Here is an 18,360-nt window from a genome sequence, read left to right as displayed (position 1 = left end):
GGGTAGCGTTCCATTTAAACCTGAGGACTGTTTGGAGCTGTCTTTTCCCTGGTTGGTGTTTAATACTGGGCATTAACTTAATGAATGATGTGTAATAAACATCCGTATTAGACACAACATTTTTGGAATTGATAATTGAGTGTCTGGAATCTTAAATGGGAGTGACATTTCCCTTGGAGCTTCATGAGTAGGGCTTCTCTGCTCACGGGAACAGAATGGGTGACTTTCCACTGTCCCTTGCTTGGTTCTCTCAAAAAGGTGCAGGACCAAAATAATCTCTGGGAGATTTTGCTGCTACAACAGATTGGATCTTCATCAGAAGTAGCTTTACAGGGAAGTCCTCAAGGCATTGAGGCCAAGCACCTGGAAGAGACTCCAGGGTCCTTGAGCAAGGGTGAATTCAGCCAGGTGACAGCGGTCCACTCCTTCATGCTTCCTCCCGACCTTCCACTTCCACCACCTAAATGTCACCCCACTGTGAGCTCCATTTCTCCTGAAGGTCCCTCCTTGACCCCTCCATAGGCTCTGTTATCTGGCACTGCTGAAGTAGGGCTCCTCATCTCTTCTGCTCCTGCACATTCCCTGCTCTTCTCCAGCCACAGACAGGTTGGTACCTGTGGAAAACGGCTAGGAAGAAAGTGGTGAGGGATGGAGCAGGATGGGCAAACAAGGCATTACCCCACAAAGGCATTTTCTGCAATAAAGCCAGGTCCTTTAGGGTGCTCTGGTCTTGCAGCAGGTGCGCTCTGCCATCTTCCTTTGTCCATGGAAACAAGTCCAAATTCCTATTTGGATGAGGGGTGTAAAACAATTATAAATGAGGATATGCAGCTTTGTCTATGTTTTCCCCTGGGTCCTCCCACAACAAACTGCAGGTTCACACCTTTCACTCTTCAGCAAGTGCTGCCTTTCCTGTGAGCTCCCAGCCCAACCTTCCTGAGGTGTACCTAAACACCCAATGCTACAAGATTCCCTTTTTTTACATTAACCTTGGCTTAAATGTTTTGGTTGAGCCACATGGAGCCATGCTAATAAATCATGGAATCATTTAGGTTGGAAAAGCCCTCTAAGATCATCAAGTCCAACTGTTCCCTTAGCACTCCCAGGTCAGTCATGTCCCCAAGTGCCACATCCACACATCCACATCCACAAATCTCCAGAGATGGGGAATCCACACTTCCCTGGGCAGCCTACTCCAACACGTGACAGTCCATTCTATGAAGGAGTTTTTTCCTAATATCCAATCTGAACCTCTCCACTTGGCTCAAAAGCATCATCCTTGCCAGGAATGGATTAGCCTCTCCATAATTTTTATGTTTCATCCGACTTAAGCCCCTCTGTGCTTGGTCTCCCGAAGTGCCCTGGTGTTCCTGTGGAAGCTCTCCAGAGGGACCTGCTGGTCCCGTCCGGCCGTGCCTCTGCCTGGAGGGAGAAGGTAAACAGAGAGCGAGCTGGAACAAATGGCTCTTGGTACCGAGCGAGGAAATTATCTCACCGAAACAGATAAAGGCAAGGGGAGGTTTGCGTGGTGCACCCAGCGCTCTCTTGGCTGCTGGCGTGACGTAGGCAGTGCCTCCAGCTAAAAGTCCCCGGCGCCCTGGCTGCCTGCCCCAGACCCAGCTTGTGGAGGCTTGTGCGCGCCCAGGACGTGGCTCCCGCGCGCCTGGCACCATGTCGGTGACAATCTGCCAGTCCATGGGTTTTGTGGTGTCCGCCCTGGGCATCGGGGGCATCATCGCCTCCACGTGCATGGACCAGTGGAGCACCCAGGACCTGTACAACAACCCGGTGACGGCCGTCTTCAACTACCAGGGCCTCTGGCGCACCTGTGTCCGGGAGAGCTCCGGCTTCACCGAGTGCCGCGGCTACTTCACCATCCTGGGGCTGCCAGGTAGGGCCTGATGGCGCCAGGGAAGAGGTGGGAGGGTGTGGGATGCAATCTCTGCACAAGTGGTAGGGGATTTTCAGTCAAATTTCAGCAAAAAAGGACCTCAGGTACTCAACCTGTTTGGAAAACAGGTCCTTGGAGACACCTCAAGGCAAACCCCCTCCCATGGCCAAGCTGAGGTTCAGCAAAACTCATTACAGCTAATTATGCATCCTGAGGTGTTGTCCAGGCTGCTCCATGGGGAAATTCATCCCCTGTGCCGCAGGTGGCTCTGGCTCAGATCCCTGCCCCAGCTGTGTGGCTGTGTGTGGCTTCTCACCAGAAGCCTCTAATAGTCTTGTCACTGGAGAAGATCCTTTCCTAAGAGGATATGTCACAGTTCAGCTCACTGTATTTCTATTTGGGCTAACACCACCAGGCTGGATTTCTCCCTAATTCTCCTTTGGTTCCAGTTTTTTCTGCCACGGGAATAATTCCTGTCCCGGTTGTGCCCAGAGTATCTCGGGGTGCAAACAATTAGGTTACAACAGGATTATCTGGGGTTTCTTCTTGCCTTAATACAGTGAGAAAAAAGGCACTTAGACTCATATACCCATCTGGCCTCTGTGCTTTGATACAGCCAGAATGGAGGGAAGAAGCCAATTATATCAGGAAATCACTGCAGAACTTCTGCAAAATGGCATTTTGAAAACACACAGAAAGGGGCATTGTGCACAAAAATTGCTTCTCTCAAGAGAAGGCACAAATCAAACCAGTATAACCCAGTGTGGCTGTGGCCTCAGACACCAGCTGGAGAGGGTTTCATCCCCTGAGCTGTGTTTTTGTGTTGCTCCTCTCTGGGTCCTCTTTCCCAACTGCTGTCTGGCATTGGCTGTGCTGCAGCTTCCCCACACCAGGGATGTCCCTGACCATCATCCTCTTGCTGGAGCTGTGGCTTGGAATGTTTCTGCTTGGACTCTCAGGTACAGAGATGTGTTTTCTAGAAGGACATGAGCCTGATCCTGGCTGGGTGTCCAGCTGAAGGATGATATCCAAAGAAGGGTGTTTGTGCAGGGCTGGCATTCCCACGCTGCTCTCCCAGTCAGCAAAGCTCCCTGAGTTTTCCCAGCTTCACCAAGGGAAAACTCAGGGAGCAAAGAGCAGGACAGGTTGGTAAAACTCACTGGGTTAATGGTTGGGCTTGATCTTAGAGGTCTTTTCCAACCTTATGATTTTAGAAAGAGATTAAATTTACTATGTGAGGAGTAAATTGAAGTGTGAAAACCAAACCCTCCCCACACAGATGCTCCCACAACACACTGCAGTTCTTCCAGTTCTTGCAGTTCTTCCTCAGTTATTTTGCTCAAAAAGCTTAAAATGACAAAAACTACAACTCCACAAAAGAAGCAATTAACCTTTTCAAGTGTTCAGCCTTGGGAACTACTCCAATCTTTGAAGAAATCAGAATACTTGAGATCTGGGGGAGGTTTGTTCTTTCACACCTTTGTCACTGACCTCAGCCCTGCAGCAAAAAGCAGAAAACCAGGGAAAGTTTCTTTGCAATTCCAAAACCTCCAGACTTCTGTCTGTCGGGTGGGTATTAATGTTCTAAAATGGGAATGTTGAGGGCATGGATTTCCTGCATTAGCAGGATTTTCTTGCATTTAGAGGGGCTGCTGGAGATCGGTGTGCCCATGGCCCTGCCCAGAGAAGGGGGTGGAACAAGATGGTCCCTAAAGTCCCTTCCAACCCCAACCATCCTGGGGTTCTGTGTTTCAATGATTCCTCAGCTCCATCTCATCAACTCTGTGGATCCTTCCCAGCCATGGACAGAAATGAGCATCCTACCCTAAATATTGGGGTTTTCTGATGAAGCCCTCGTCTTAGAGTGGAATTCCCACTTGTGTTTGCCAGGTTTACTGCTGTCACCTACAAAAAGGGATATAACAATCCCAAGGAATAAAGGACAGCCATAAAAAATAAAGATGGTGGATGCCTGAGCCCCCCAAAGTTGCTGTACTCACCCTCAGTGGCGTCAGAGAGACGGTGTGGGCTCTGTGTGAGGAAATATGAATATTTATGTGCTTTGTCCCAAATGATCCTTTTTGTGACCAGTGCTATCAGCATTGCTCTACAAAATGAGGTGGAATTTTTCCCTTTCTTTTTAATGAACTGGGCTTGTTCTTCTGTAGTCAGCCCCCTCCCTGCTCCCGTTTTTTGTCCTGTTATGGATTGTCTGACACTTCCAGTCTCTGGAGAAACTGGAGCAAAGCCTCACATCCCGCTGCTGTGCTTTATGGATTGGCTCTGTCTCCTGAATCCAGCTGCTCCTATGGGCATTTCTTCCCACTCACCACCAGCAAAGGTGGCACCCCAATCAGAGGAGGGGGAAAATATGCTAAAAATCCTATTATTAATTTGTTTAGATACTATTTAAGTGCATCATCCCCACGTTTATTTTAGGTGTGCGGCACCTTGATCCCCATGAAACCCCCCTCACAAACTACCTCAGAGTTAATGGTTTGTCAGCATTTCCATTATCAACCCCTATTTATTATCCTGACAATGGCAATTTATATTGGGAACAATAGTGCCAGAGTGAATAAAAATAATAGGACTCTGGCAAAGCAGCGAGGTGACCCGAGCACATCGAGGAAGTTTTGGGTTCCAAGGTTTTTTTCACCTCAATCCCTTACTCCCACAGCAAAGATTAAGCTTGTCTTGCCCATGATCTATCTTCAATTTAGTTGGGAATTTTAATTTCAAATAGATTGAGGAAAAATCAAGATAATAGATAGAAATGAGAAATTACCCAGGCAGTTTATGGCTCTGGCTGCTCAGCTATAAACAGCTGCTCTCTGGTGAAATGTGGCACTGGAGGACTGGACGCATTTGTTCTGATTTTGTTTTCTCCTGTTATTTTTTGCTTCTTGCTTTGGCGTGAGATGATCTGGAGGACATAGTTGGAAACTGAGCACACAAATAAGGGATAAATAGCAAAAGCTGAGTGGGGCAAGGCTGGTGGTTTCACCTTGTGTGGAGATCATGAGGTGATTTCTGCTCAGAACAGAATTTTGCAGTTTCTCCCAAATTTGCTAAACTACAATTGCATAGGCAATGATTTCCCTGGTTTCCGTGTCAGTGTCTTTTTTCCACACCTCTTCAGGGAGCCTTCTCCAGCAATTTTTCCAAAGACATTTCTCCCTCTTTTTATCCTTCAGAAGGGCTGAGATATCTCTCTGCTGTGGACCAAAGGGCTCTTGGCTTGAAATAGGAGAATATTCTTGCTTTTCCAATGGCAAACTTTGACAGTCTGAGAGCAATTTGTTCAACTTCTCCAACTGATAAAAATGCCCATGTTCTTAGAGTGCTCAGAGGGAAAAGAGCCCATGGGAATGCAACCACGACTGCCCAGACCTTCCATAAATTTCAGTTTGGCTGGTGCAGGGTAGCATCAGTGCATAGATTTTTCCCAGGATAATTCATGCCTAGGAAGCATCAACATTGGCTTCTCTGGATTTTTCCCTTGTACATTCATGCTCTGACAAAGCTTTCTTTCATTTCATAAACCCGCAACCATTTTGTGGCATAACCACAGCAAATAACCTGATTTTGGAGACAGAGCAGCTGTGGCCAAGACGACAGCATCTGTGCTCCCTGGAACTGTTCCATGCCCAGAGTTTGTAAGGATGGGAAGTGCTAATTCCATGTCATGATCCTCCACCACTGATGGCCAGGGCAAAGTCTCTTTCAAGGTCTGTTTGCTGCTTAAAATCCTTTCACCCTGCCAGATCAGCTCTGAATTTTGAAACATCTGCAGACAACTGCCGTAACCTGCTTAAAGTGTTTTTAGGTCAAGTTTTGGATGCAGAAGGGTTTAGGTGGTCCTTCAGGCAATCCTCCAGGTAGGCTGGAGACTTGATATAGCCTACCAGGACATGTGTGAGGTTCTGATGGCTTTGCACTCACAGCTGGAGCTGAGGGAGGTGTGGGGATGGAGAAAGGGCTAATGGGAGACCTTTAGAGAGGTCTCAGGAATCCCAGTGACACTCAGGGTGGGAGGAGGTGGCAGGGAGCTTAGTACGTGTGTCATATTTATTGTTTCATGCCTTTACACCATGAAAGGATAAGACACTAGGTAAAAAAATCCTAAGGGATTTGGGATGAGGGCCAGAAGATGAAGGAGCAAGTCTGTGGAGATTTGGGGCTGGGCTACAGCTCATAGATGGTTCGGCAAGTTCAGCCTCATGCACCCCAGCTCTGCTGAGGGACCTCAGAGCACCCTCTGGTCCACCCCCAGTGGTGCAGATCTGAGCTGGGATGTGATTCCTTCCATGACCCAATTCCCTAACTGAACTCCAGAAAGGCCAGTCAGCCCTTCGTATTGTGGACCACATTCATGAACCCTGAGGTGGTCCCAGCAATGGAGGGGCAAGAAGAGAAGGGTGGGTTTGCTTAGTCTGAGCCTGAGCAGGCTGGACAGGTGTGAGCAGCTGGCAGGGTGTGAGCTGTGTTTGCAAATTTGAGAGCAAACATGAGCTGGAGGTGATTTTTGTGGGAGAGGCGGCGATAACATTCAGGAGCTGCCTGGGCCCGGGGACTGGTTTTGAGATAACACAGAGTCAACGCCTGGAGAGATAAAGCAACTATGAGCTGGAATAAAGGGGCACAAGGGAGTGGCCACAAAGCCCCCTTCTTTTCCTCATTTGGGTAAACCACCAGAGTTGTCCCAATGCTCAGTGGGAGCCCTGTTCTCTGCTCCTTGGTGAGCTGCAGCCTTGCCATTCCCTTTCCTCAGACACAGCTCAGCATTTCCATGTGGATTGGGAAACCCTCTGGTCAAGCATTCAGCTGCTGGAGACAATCCACAGATTGCTTGGAGAGAGATTCCCATCCTTCAACCAATCCTGGCTGTGGTCATCTCCATGGGGTGGTTGGAGATGAGCATCAGGTTGTGGTGTAGGTGCGCAGATTTGCTCCACAGCCTTCCTCTCACCCAGCCCCTTCCTGGGTTGTGCTCTGAACCAACAGTTCAGATGCAACTCCCAGGGGATCTTCTGTTATCTGGGAAAATGGTTTGAATGTATTTTTCCCTATCATGGGCAGCTCAGAAACAACCATTAAAAAGAAGTTTAAAATCAGAATATTTGAGAAAGGCAAAGGAAATGTGCTGGGGAAGGGTTGGGAAGGGAAAAAGTTTGGATTTTTTCTCCAGAACTCTGCTTCAAGCATCCACTAAGGAAGGTGTGGGAGTTTTGAATTTCCACTCTTTCAAGTATGTTCTAGTCAGAGCAGGAGAAATGGCAATGGGTTCAGCCAATACTTTTAGGGATGAGAAAACAGAAGTCCCCCAAACCACAATAATTCTTCAAATCTGATAACATGTGGAGTACTGAGCATGGCTGGGTGTTTAACTTGTAACTGAGGACTGCAGCATGACCATCAGCAGCAAAATTCCTTCCTTGGCTCAATTTTTGGAGACAGCACATGAATGGGGAATGTCCAACCTTGCATTGGCTTCTTTTCTTTAGAGACATGGTTCCATCTGGCCTTGCAAATCAAAGCCAGACTGGTTCTCTTGGACTTTCCTGCACACCTGAAGATTTTGATAATGTTTTTTTACTGCTCCACCATTGCTCTGGGGTTTTGATGTGCCTGAGTAAGATCCATGATGAAAAACAGCATCTCCATCCACAGGGGAAAATTCTATTCCCAAGGAAAGGTTACTGAGGTGACGGACTGGACATGGACACATCTAGGGATGGCCCTCTTTCCAGTAGGTGTCTTGGGGGGATCAGCAAAACTTGGGATGTGAAACACTGGAGAAGAAAAGCTCCCTGTTGGTTTGAACAGCAGCTCCTGCTGCATGTGGCCAGAACCAGCAGCCAGGTTGGAGGAAGGAGTGGTGTGTCCCCTCCCACCAAAACAAATGTGGATATAGGGATGGAAGGGCCACTACCACTGATATTCCTGCAACTACCCAGATGTCCAACTGAACAGAAAAAAACAATCATTGAAAAGGTAGCAGAGGTGTTTCAGGAAAAAAAAAAGCTGGAAAAAATATGTTCACCCATTTAATTCTCACCCTTTCCTTCCCTTTTCCTCCCCAGGGGTTATTTTTAGCTATGGCCAGTCTGTGGGTTCATTTTTCTGTGCCCTTTTGCACGCATTTGGGAATAGGGGTTATGTCTCAAAGGAATAGCACTCCCTCTCATGTGTTCTGAGCAGGTTCAGCCCAGAAAAAGGGATGTGGGCTCTCACCACTAGATGGCCAGAAACAAGAAGGCGACTCCTGGGGCATGGGAGGGATAGGACTCATCCTGGAGAGCTGCTGAGGAACGTCAGGGCTTCAACGAAACTGTATTTTCTAGACTGGGACACAGTTCTGGCTGTGGGACAACGAGGGATGGGATGGAGAACTAACCATATTTTAGCACTTCTTTTCCTTCTGTCTTCTAGGTCCTTCTCATCCCTAGTTGTTGTCTCAGCTTCTAAGTATTCTCCAACACTGATTTATCACAAATCATTATCCAAAATGAGGAGTTCCCTCATCATTCCTTATCCTTCACAGAGGATGAGCAGCTCTTTACCACCTTTGGTTCTTGAGGGTTCCCTTCCATGGTTTTCATTCACTTTATTATTTTTGCTGGCAACTTTAGGTAGGTCAAAACTGACCCTTCCTGTGATATAAACTTGCCAAAATGTGTGAAAATGATGACACTTGAATAAAACTGATAGAAGCAGAGACATCTTGGCCCTGACCCGAGAGGGCTGTGGTTGTCACTAGACATAGAATTGTGCTCTGGCTGCCCCAGCAGAGCCTTACAAGCAAAGGGATGTCCTGGATGGTTGTTCTCCAAAAAGCCTGAGCAATATCCAGGGTGTAATAACCCCACTATAGCTCCTCATGGACACAAATAAGCCTTTCCTCTCTTCCTGGTGGCTTTCACATGGCTTCACATCCAGGTGCTGTTGTGGATGGTGCCTGTGGTATGGACAGCTTAAAGTAGGAATTTGCTTCCAGGTCAGAGCTGAAGTAAATCAGTTGGAGGGAGATACTGGATGAGCATGGATGGGTGTAAAGCCTGGAAGGTCCTTGTACCTCACTGACTCCACTGGAAGAGTGGCACGGTGGATTTATGTTGCTCCCATGAGCCCAACCCACCTCTCCACTGTGATAATGATTTTTCCACTTTTCACATCCCCCATCCCTTTCCCAGGACCATCCCTCCAGTCGACACAGAGAAGCACCCCCTCAGAAAGGTCATTTCCCAGTGCTCCCTGTGCTCTCCTCCCTCCCACAAGGGTTTCAGTGTGTCCTCATGATGGCAGTGGGGATGTGGGTGGGTGGGTGGAGAACAAGGCTGGAGGAACTTTGCTGGATCAGTTTGGGTCTCTTGGCTTGGTGCCGTGGGCTGTGCCATGGTCAGCATCCAGTGGAAGTTCAGTGATGCCTGAGGGCACTGCAAGGAGCAGCCACATCCCTGGGCTGGGCTGGTGGCTCCACATCCTCCGACAGAGCCCTGTCTCTCATTGCGCCTCTTGTGAGGACACCTCCATGGGGGACAGATTGTCTGGTCTCATCAACAGAGGGATGGGGACGTGGTGGCCTGGGCCAAGTGCCGAATTCCTCATGGGACATGATCCTTGCCCCTGCCAAGCAGGCAGGAGAGGCCCAATGGCAACAAAGGGTTTCAGGGGGCTGGCCAAGCCCCAAGTGGGTTACCCAACACTCAGTAGAGTGTGGCTGCTTGAATGTGGAAGGACAAGCACTTCTAAAGGACAAAAGCTCCTATCTCCAAGCCCTGCCGGCACAAACCTCGCCGGCAGCGAGAGTGAAACTGGACTATCTTGCAAAAACACTTTGAGCAAACAGCGCTCAGTGGAAAGCATCTGATAAGAGCAGCTGCACTGCTGGTGGCTCAGGCAAGAGGACTCCGGTGCCCCATTAGGACTGCAGCTCCCTCGGGGCCGTGCCGCCTCCGCTCTCCGGGGACGCACCATGTCCACCACCATCTGCCAGGTGATGGGGTTCCTTGTGTCATCGTTGGGCGTCGGGGGGAGCATCATGGCCACGGCCATGGACACGTGGAGCACGCAGGACCTGTATGACAACCCGGTCACGGCCGTGTTCCAGTACCAGGGGCTGTGGAGGAGCTGCGTGCGGCAGAGCTCCGGCTTCACGGAGTGTCGGCCGTATTTCACCATCCTCGGGCTGCCAGGTAGGGGCAAAAACACTCCAGGTGTCACCCAGGGGCTCTCCTGCATCTGAAAGGAGGAGCAGGTATCTTAAAGCACTTTGCAAGGATTAACATTTCCAGTGTTATGTTATGAGCATAAAAATAGGAGCATATTTGTTGCCAAAATGATTTTTGTGGTGGGGGTTATTGATGGGGGTTACAACCTGAAGTACGTGCGGGGGATGTCTGGGTGAGCATCACAGGTTCAGCACCACTGCTGGCATAAATCAGTGCAGCTCCACTGAGGTGAGGAGAACGAGGATGATTAACCACCAGGTATTGTCCCTGGGAATGGAAACACAAGGAAGAGGGCTCTATGCAACTGTGTAGTGTTATAGGATAATAGAAATGATTGAAATGTACTGTTTTTCCAAAGATAGAACTGGAATGGGAGAAATTTTCCCATGAGAGGTGTGGGTAGGAAGGTTATTAAGGGAAAAGGTGTGTTCAGCTACTGCCCATCACCTGGGCAGTGTTAGTGCCTACAGAAGCAGAGTGCTGAGGTGTATTGCTGTCCTGTTTGCTTGCTCATGTTCCCAAAATAGCTGTTTTTCCCACCCCACTGCATGTAAGGGTATTCCAGTGCTCCCAGCCCAGCAGTAAATTTGGCCCTGGGAGCATTCCTCACTCCTTGTGCATGATCACAAAAAGGTCCAAACAAGCACTGCTGTGCACGGGCCTTTGCAACTGTGGATCCAAGTGTGATGTGGGTTCCAGCCCTGTATCCTCAGGGATGTCATCCTCAGGGATGCCCTCCTCAGGGATGCCCTCAACCTTTGCTGAGGACCTGTGACTCTCTGAGGGGTGCCATGGAATAAATGTGTCTCTGTGTACTCAGTTTCAGTATTGCCAGGTGAATTCTTTCCCATTTGGAAGAGCAAACCTGATACTTAGAGGTACCTAATTATCCTCTCCCATAAGAATATTTTTTTAAAGACTAAAAATTGGATTTATCCAACTATCTCTACACAATGTTGACCACTATATCTCTCCATAGTGCTTTGGGCAGGTGATTGTGTGTTAAATGAGCCATAAGGAAATGGGAACCATCATTTCGATGTCAATTTACCCCACTCAAGATTTTACTTTTTCAGTTATTCTTAAGGAATATGGCAATGAAGAAATGTGCAAAACACTCAGAGACAATTTCTGTTGTTAGGGATATCCTGTCAGAGTTATCTTTATGAATCCATTTAATTGATTTATTTATTTGAACATATAGAAAAAATGTCCGTGCTGGAATTTGCTTAACTTAAACCACCTGCTGGATGTACTTAATTTTCCTAAAATTTCTATATCCCATCAATCATTACTGGTCATAAAGTCAGATTCTGCTTTTTTATTATGTATTAGCAACAGAACTGCAGGTGATGGCCATTTAAATCACTTAAAGTTTTTTTACCTCACTCACGTCTTATCACTCACATTGGGGAGGAGGACAACAATCCAGTTTCCCTTACCTCTGGAAAACAGGGATGCAGGCTGTGGTTTCACATCACGGGCATTTATTTTGGTGGAGAAGCTATTTCTGTTGGTGCTTTTGTTGTTCCCTTATTATGGAACACCAGCCCTTATGTGGAAGCCAGGTTATCCTCCCTCATGCAAAAGGTGTGTGCGAAAGGCAGGTTTTGTAACTCCAGGGCTGTTTGCTTCCTACTGCTCCTGATACCACTTTTCCTTAGTCTCCCACTTTGTTTGTCTAAGCCCTTCCACTCCTTCCTCCAAGCAGAGGTCATTCACCTTTGGAAAAGCAGCTCTTTTCAAAGGACTTTCAATGGATGCCAAAATTCCCTTGAAACTGCAGTGTTGCCTTTCCAAACAGCTCCCACTTCAAGTCCCATGAGCCAAGTGGAGAGGTCTTCATGCCACAGCAGAAACAACTTCTTTCTCCTTTCCATCTCTTAGTGGAGGTGGTCAATCTCATGGAGGCAGGAATGGCTGATGATGGTTATCTGGCATTTTTTCTGTCATGTCCTGACGTGCTCCTCTCCCTCCCCTTTCCATCAGCTCCTTTCAATGGAGATTTACGACAGTGCTCCAGCAAAAGTGGAGCATCCTTGGCTGCTTAGCCTGGCCCTGCCTGTTGTGTCCTTCCATGGGCACCAAAGGCACTAGGAACACCTCTCCTGAGAACCAACAAACTCTCTGTGGGATCTTTGTTTGGGGTCACTGCTTGAAGGGTTGAAAACAGCCCAGTGATGGCACCCAGGAACCTGCAGGACACACCCAGCAATGAAGCACTGTCTTGGGAACACGGACCTTTCATCATGGTATCTTGGATTATCAGCCTCTCCTGCCTGCCCTGAAACAAAAGCATTTGCAAAGAAACTTTGGTGGTTGCAAAGAAAAACGAAGATTGAAATTTCCTCCTCTTTCTGCTTCCCATCAGGTGCTGCGGAACAACCTCTGAGGGCTGATAAGGCGTATCCGCCATTCCCTGATGGATCATAACTAATGAGCTCCTACCTGGGGGCTGATGAATGGGAGATTGAAAACCCCCGGCTCGTTAGCACTCGTTATCAGCTGATAAGGGCAAATTGAGTCATAAGAGCTGAGGCAGTGGGACTGCTGGATGGGAGAAGGTGGTGTATTCCCGGCCTGTGGAATGGCAGCCCGCCTGCTTCCGTGTGTGCCGTGGTGCCAGTGCAGCTCTGCTCTGCTTCCTGACACCCCACAGGCCAGGAGAGCCACCCAGGCACCCAGCACCCTCCTGGGAAGGGTTTATAACCCCTTCTCCCAACCTGTGCAAGGGCTCTGTGCTCCCCAGCACCCTTGGGCACCTCGGTCACCCAGGAAAGGGGCGACACACAGGGCAGAGAAGTCCCTGGGGCTGTGGAATGTGTTTTCCACCTGTTTCACTCCATCATGAGCCCACTTTCTGTTCCCTGAAGAGGAGCAATCATGCTTGGGGAGCACCAAAGCCAGACCCAGGGCTGTGGGAGCGCGTGGCAGCATAAGGAGAGGCTGCAAAGTGTCCCAACCAAATCCCAACAGCCCTTGAAATATTCCCCAGCACCCCTTCCAGGGCTCTGCCGCCTTCCTGTCTCTGCCAGGGACTCGTGCACACGTGGAGAGGGGAAGTGTCTGGAAAAAGATGGGATATGTGCCACCTTATTAGAGAATCACCTTGGTATTCAAGTACTCTCTCCCCCACTACTTCTCCAGTTTTAAAGGTGCAAGTTTTCCCTTGCTTCTACTTTTACTTTTCTACTCCACCCAAGAGGAATCTGAAGGGTTTTTGCCTCCTTCAGGCCTCAGCTTCCATGGGCATGATCCACCAGCATTCCCAGCTCATGACACGCGTCCTACAAATTCAGGATGGGGGTATTTGGATGTTTTATTCATGAACGTGGACAGATTTATCCAGGACTGATGTTCCAAACAACCCTGGGAAAGATATGGTCAGGAAGATGGTTGCCAGAGCTTTGATGCCCTCTCTTTCTGTGTAATATTTGTCAAGATGATTTTCCTCTTTTCCATGCGCTTTACTGGGAAGCAGGAATATACAGAACTATATTTTGAGTCATGCATTAGCTGGAAATATCCTGGATAGGTGGGGGGAGCTGTCTGCTTCCATTGCTGACTGGGGAGGAAGAAGAACCTTCTCTCAACCACTGTGGTTATGGAACAATCCATGCTTATCCCAGCTCCTCACTAACTCTTCTCCATGAATTTCACGACTGCTGCTATTGAACATTTTTTAAAAAATGCTGCCTAAACCATCAAACTCTTTGGGAAGCTAAGTCAAACAGAAATACTTCCAGAGGTGCCCCAGATAATATGGAGTAGATCCAGTGCTCATTTTCCAAGGTTTTCTTCTTTAATATTTCCATTTTCAGACAAAGGCAACCTTTGACAATCGCCCAGACTCTGACAAATCCCATTTCAGCCACTCAGCGAGGCTCTTGCTGTTTGTTTTGCAGCGATGTTCCAGGCTGTGAGGGCCCTCATGATCGTGGGGATCGTCCTGGGACTCCTCGGCCTCTTTGTGTGCATTTTTGCTCTGAAATGCATCCGGATTGGGAGCATGGAGGACACTGCCAAAGCCAACATGACCCTGACCTCCGGCATCATGTTCATCATTGCTGGTAAGTGGGAACTGTCATGTTTTCCATGTGGAAGGCTTTCCATTTCCCTGGAATTGAGAACTGGGCAAGTCTTGGTGCATTTCTGAAGCTTTTTGCTTTGTCCCCTGGTTATTGGCTTTGCCCCCCCCACCCCGATTTCCTGGGGTCAAGTGGTTTTTACCTCTGATTAAGGAACAAAAAAATCTCTGAAAACCAGAAGTTTGCATGGACAAAACATGGAAGGCTGAAAAAACATCCCACAGATGGAAAGGGAAGTATATATCTTGATTTGTTTTATAAAAGTTGTTGCCATATATTATTATAGCCTTTACTTATGTAGACTATTTCTTTCAGTTTCAGGCTTTATCCATAATAATTTTACAAAGATTCCTAGGGTTGTTGTAGCCTGGTTTGTAGGTTTTAAATACAGCCTACAAGGCTGCAGGAATACCCAGCTTCCTCAAAACTGCAAATGCTTAAAACATCATTTACAGGTTTTCCGGCATTATTTTTGAGATAAGAGTCAAATTAAATCTATATCCTAACAAAGGGAAGGAGAATGTCCCTGTTTAAAATCCTTCAAATCCCAATGCTTTACTTTTGCTGGGATATGAGACATTCAACACAATTTCAAAAAGTATAAGCTGTAAGGAGGAAACCACCTCCTGCCTCACAACTTTAATTTTGTATGTTACATCTGTCATTTTAGAGTCATGGAATGGGTTGGGTTGGAAGGACCTTAAAAATCCTCCAGTTCTACCACTGCTATGGGCAGGGACCCCTTCCACTGGACCAGGGCTCCAAGCCCCATCCAACCTGGCCTTGGACACTGTGGAAGGAAGAACAAAGCAAAACTGTCTTGTGAGAGTTTTCTGCCAAAAGTTCTGAACTTCAGCTCTTCTGGACACTGCAGCTCCTATCTAACCTTGGTCTTTAAGGTCCCTTCCAACCTAAATCAGTCTGTGATTCCATGTTCAAGTGTTCTGTGAATTCTTCTGCTGAGGAAAACCAAAGGTTGACATTGCTGCCAGGATTGGCAGGGATGGCCATCCCAGACATCCCCTGTTTGGATGAATGGAAGAAGTTCCCACCTCCTGGGGCTTTTCCACATCTGGTGATAAACAGGCTGTGAACCAAAGGCATCTCCTCTTTCATGTGACAGAGAGCGTGTTTTCCCATTAAAAAAATTCTGTCAGGGAATTTTTGGTCCATGTTTTTTACTGTAAAACAAATGTTTAAAATTAACTACTGGGTATTTTGTAGAATGACCTGTTTGTTAAACTCATTTGTGTGACAAAACACATCAGGAGAAAGATTCCTGCTGTTTTGATTGGGAGTGTGTTGTGCAATATTGTATTCCTGATGCTGGCTAGTAAATGCAAGGAAAACTTGGAAGAAAAATGTAACACATTATGGGTCCCCCTTTGTGCTGAAGGCCACAGAGCAGTATCTCACCCACCTTTCCAGAGGTGTCAGATGCTTCCCTGAGACCCCAGGAGACTTCTTACACTGTGTGGCTCTCAGTCTGTCCTCCTGTCCCCTCTCAGGCCTGTGTGCCATCACTGGAGTGTCTGTGTTTGCCAACATGCTGGTCACAAACTTCTGGATGTCCACCACCAACATGTACCAAGGAATGCAGAATGTCCAGAACAGGTGGGTGCTCTGCTGTGTGCTGTGTGCTACATGGTGGAAATCTCCCTCACGGCTGCTGCTGAAGGATGGCAAACTTTGGAGTATATTTGGATGGTTGCAGGGCCTGGAAGATTATTCTTAGGAGATAGAGTCTGGGCTGGAGATCAGCAAATGGGCTGGGATGTCTGTGTCCTTGAAGCTCAAGAATGAGATAGGGAGGCCATTGGGATTCAGACTGCAGGTGGGACCTCTGGGGACTTCTGGGTACAGCTGTAGGGCCAGGGGGAGTATTCTGTGCCAGTGTTCAGTGTATCTCAGCAGCAGCAGACAGCACCTGTCACACCCTAACCAGGCACGCCTGTTTTGCAGGTACACCTTTGGCTCAGCCCTCTTTGTTGGATGGGTGGCAGGGGGCCTGGCCCTCGTGGGAGGCATCATGATGTGCCTTGCTTGCAAAGGGCTCATCCCAGAAGAATCCCGGTAAGTTGGGCTGGGTGGGCATGGGGAGGTATTGCAGGAAACCTGGGTGCCCAGGCGTCCCACAGCTGGTCCAGGATGTGAGGATGTGTGACACCCCCGCCACAGTAGCTCTCATGGTGATGGAAACACAGAGTTCTTTAGGCTGGAAAAGACCTTTAAAATCAGAGTCCAGCCATTAATGCAGCACTGCCAAGGCCACCACTACCTGAAGTTTATGGTTAGTGAGTTGCCCCCTGTGGGTCCAAAGTGAACATTTGCCCTCCCTGACCCTGTGACTCACACATGAACAGAGAGGACATGAGAACCAACCTCAAAATGTGACATTTGCACTGTGCTGGTAGATTCAGCCCATTAATTGCAGGCTGCACAGCAGATCATTAGCAGGGATAGATTGCATCAGCTGAGCCGTGATTTACATGGAATTGTAGAATTCCAGACTGGTTTCAGTTGGGAGGGATCTAAAGCCCTTTCCATTTCATCCCTGCCGTATACAGGGACACCTTCCATAGACCAGGTAGATCCAAACCTTGTCCATCCTGGCCTGGAACACTTCCAGGGATGGAGTAACATCATCGGGAATTTATACCCCAACATACCCACTTATTGCAGGTGGGTCCATCACTCCACAAATGGTTTACTTAAGGGAAAGAAAGTGTAAGTTTATGAAGGAACCTGAAAGGGACTTGCAGCTTTCCACGGATGGTGGGCTGAGCTCTCTGAGTGCCTCCAAGTGATGGCACAGCACAAAGTTCCCTAAAACCCACCATGAGCACAGGGTGCAGTGCTGGGCAGTCACAGCCCCTCCCAAGGCTGATGTTGCTCTTGTGTCTCTTCCAGCTACAAAGCTGTGTCCTACAACGCCTCGGGCCGGAACATCTCCTACAGGACAGGGCCCTACAAGACTGGCTCGGGGTACGAAGCTGACCCAAAAACCAGGAAGGGTGTGGGATATGAAGAAGCTCCTCGAAGTGAGGATGGGAGACGTCCGTACCCTTCGAAATACGACTACGTCTAGCAGACCTTCTGGCCTTGAGTTGTGCTATCAGACATTTGTAACTTCACAAGCAAAAAGTGCAGCAAACCAAGCAGTCTGTAAATAGGATTGTGTTTTCTAGCAGGTTTTCTCTACTCTGAGGTTGCATCTTTGTTGTGAACATCATTTTTACTCGACTGCCCATTAGTATTAACAGCACCAGAGGTCTGTAAGCAAAGTAACGCCTTGTAGTGCTCTCAGAGTAGAATATTTTGCTCCTATTTTCTCTATAAACTGATATCCAGGAGCAGTGCCATGTGCCCTTTCTTAATTGCTCAAATAGTTAAAATTTCCCTTTGATAATCGCTGTGTATTTGAAGTAAATTCTGTTGTGTCCCCTTGGCTGTGCCCAAAGCCAACAGAGCCTGTGGTCAGGGCATTTTTCTCCCTGGTGACTTCTCTACCCAGTCTCACCTTTGCCTTGCTGGCTGTACTCAAACGCTGATCTGCTCTGATATTTAATCTGATTTGTGTTACTTAGATGTTTGCTGGAGCCTGTGATAGCAAAGTGTATTTATGTCTTCGGATCTCTCCAGGGAATGTGCATAATCCATTGTTATTCCTGCACTAATAGCTCCCAACCTCTGTGCCACCGGTGTTCCCACAGATGTCATCTTTAATGGAGCCAGGAGAATTTCTCATTTAGAATTAATTAGAGTCACCTTTGGAGCAGGACTCCCAGGGAGCATTAGATGTGTAACTCCACACCGACATCAGGACTTCCCTGTGGTAATTCTACCCCCAGCGATGGGAAGATTAACTCCACAGTGGAATGTTGCCTCCTCCAGCCAATCCACCAGAGGGGGAGTTTATTTGAAGGGGGAAGAGGGAGACATGTCAGAACTTTTGTGGGAAGAGAGAGCTGTGGGCTCTCAGCAGGTCCTCCCACCTAGCACCAGAACACATCCTAAAAATATCTAGACAATGCCTAAGAATAAAGAAAAGGGATATGTTAGAGAGAAAAAAGGGTTCCAGAGCCTCTAAAATAACAATTTAATGGCACTGCAGTGGGCTTGAGTACCACTCCTCCACACCAGGATT

General features: G+C 48.0%; 1 protein-coding gene across 2 annotated transcripts; it reads left to right on the top strand.

Annotated features, from left to right (window-relative positions):
• Positions 1 to 1,671: 1,671 nt before the first annotated feature.
• Positions 1,672 to 18,342, top strand: CLDN18 (claudin 18). Of its 2 annotated transcripts, none has more exons than XM_039696962.1 (5): positions 1,672 to 1,891; positions 14,031 to 14,195; positions 15,722 to 15,827; positions 16,176 to 16,286; positions 17,124 to 18,342. In XM_039696962.1, the coding sequence occupies exons 1-5, from the start codon at positions 1,672 to 1,674 to the stop codon at positions 17,299 to 17,301; spliced, it is 780 nt and encodes a 259-aa protein (XP_039552896.1). In that variant the 3' UTR covers positions 17,302 to 18,342. The 2 variants fall into 2 exon arrangements, with proteins under 2 accessions (XP_039552896.1, XP_039552895.1); XM_039696961.1 differs by lacking the exon at positions 1,672 to 1,891 and adding an exon at positions 9,673 to 10,089.
• Positions 18,343 to 18,360: the final 18 nt, after the last annotated feature.

Source organism: Passer montanus, unplaced genomic scaffold, assembly GCF_014805655.1.
Source record: "Passer montanus isolate IOZ18808 unplaced genomic scaffold, ASM1480565v1 scaffold115, whole genome shotgun sequence".
In the NCBI taxonomy this organism is placed as follows: domain Eukaryota; kingdom Metazoa; phylum Chordata; class Aves; order Passeriformes; family Passeridae; genus Passer; species Passer montanus.
This window is presented reverse-complemented; position numbering and strand designations above follow the sequence as displayed.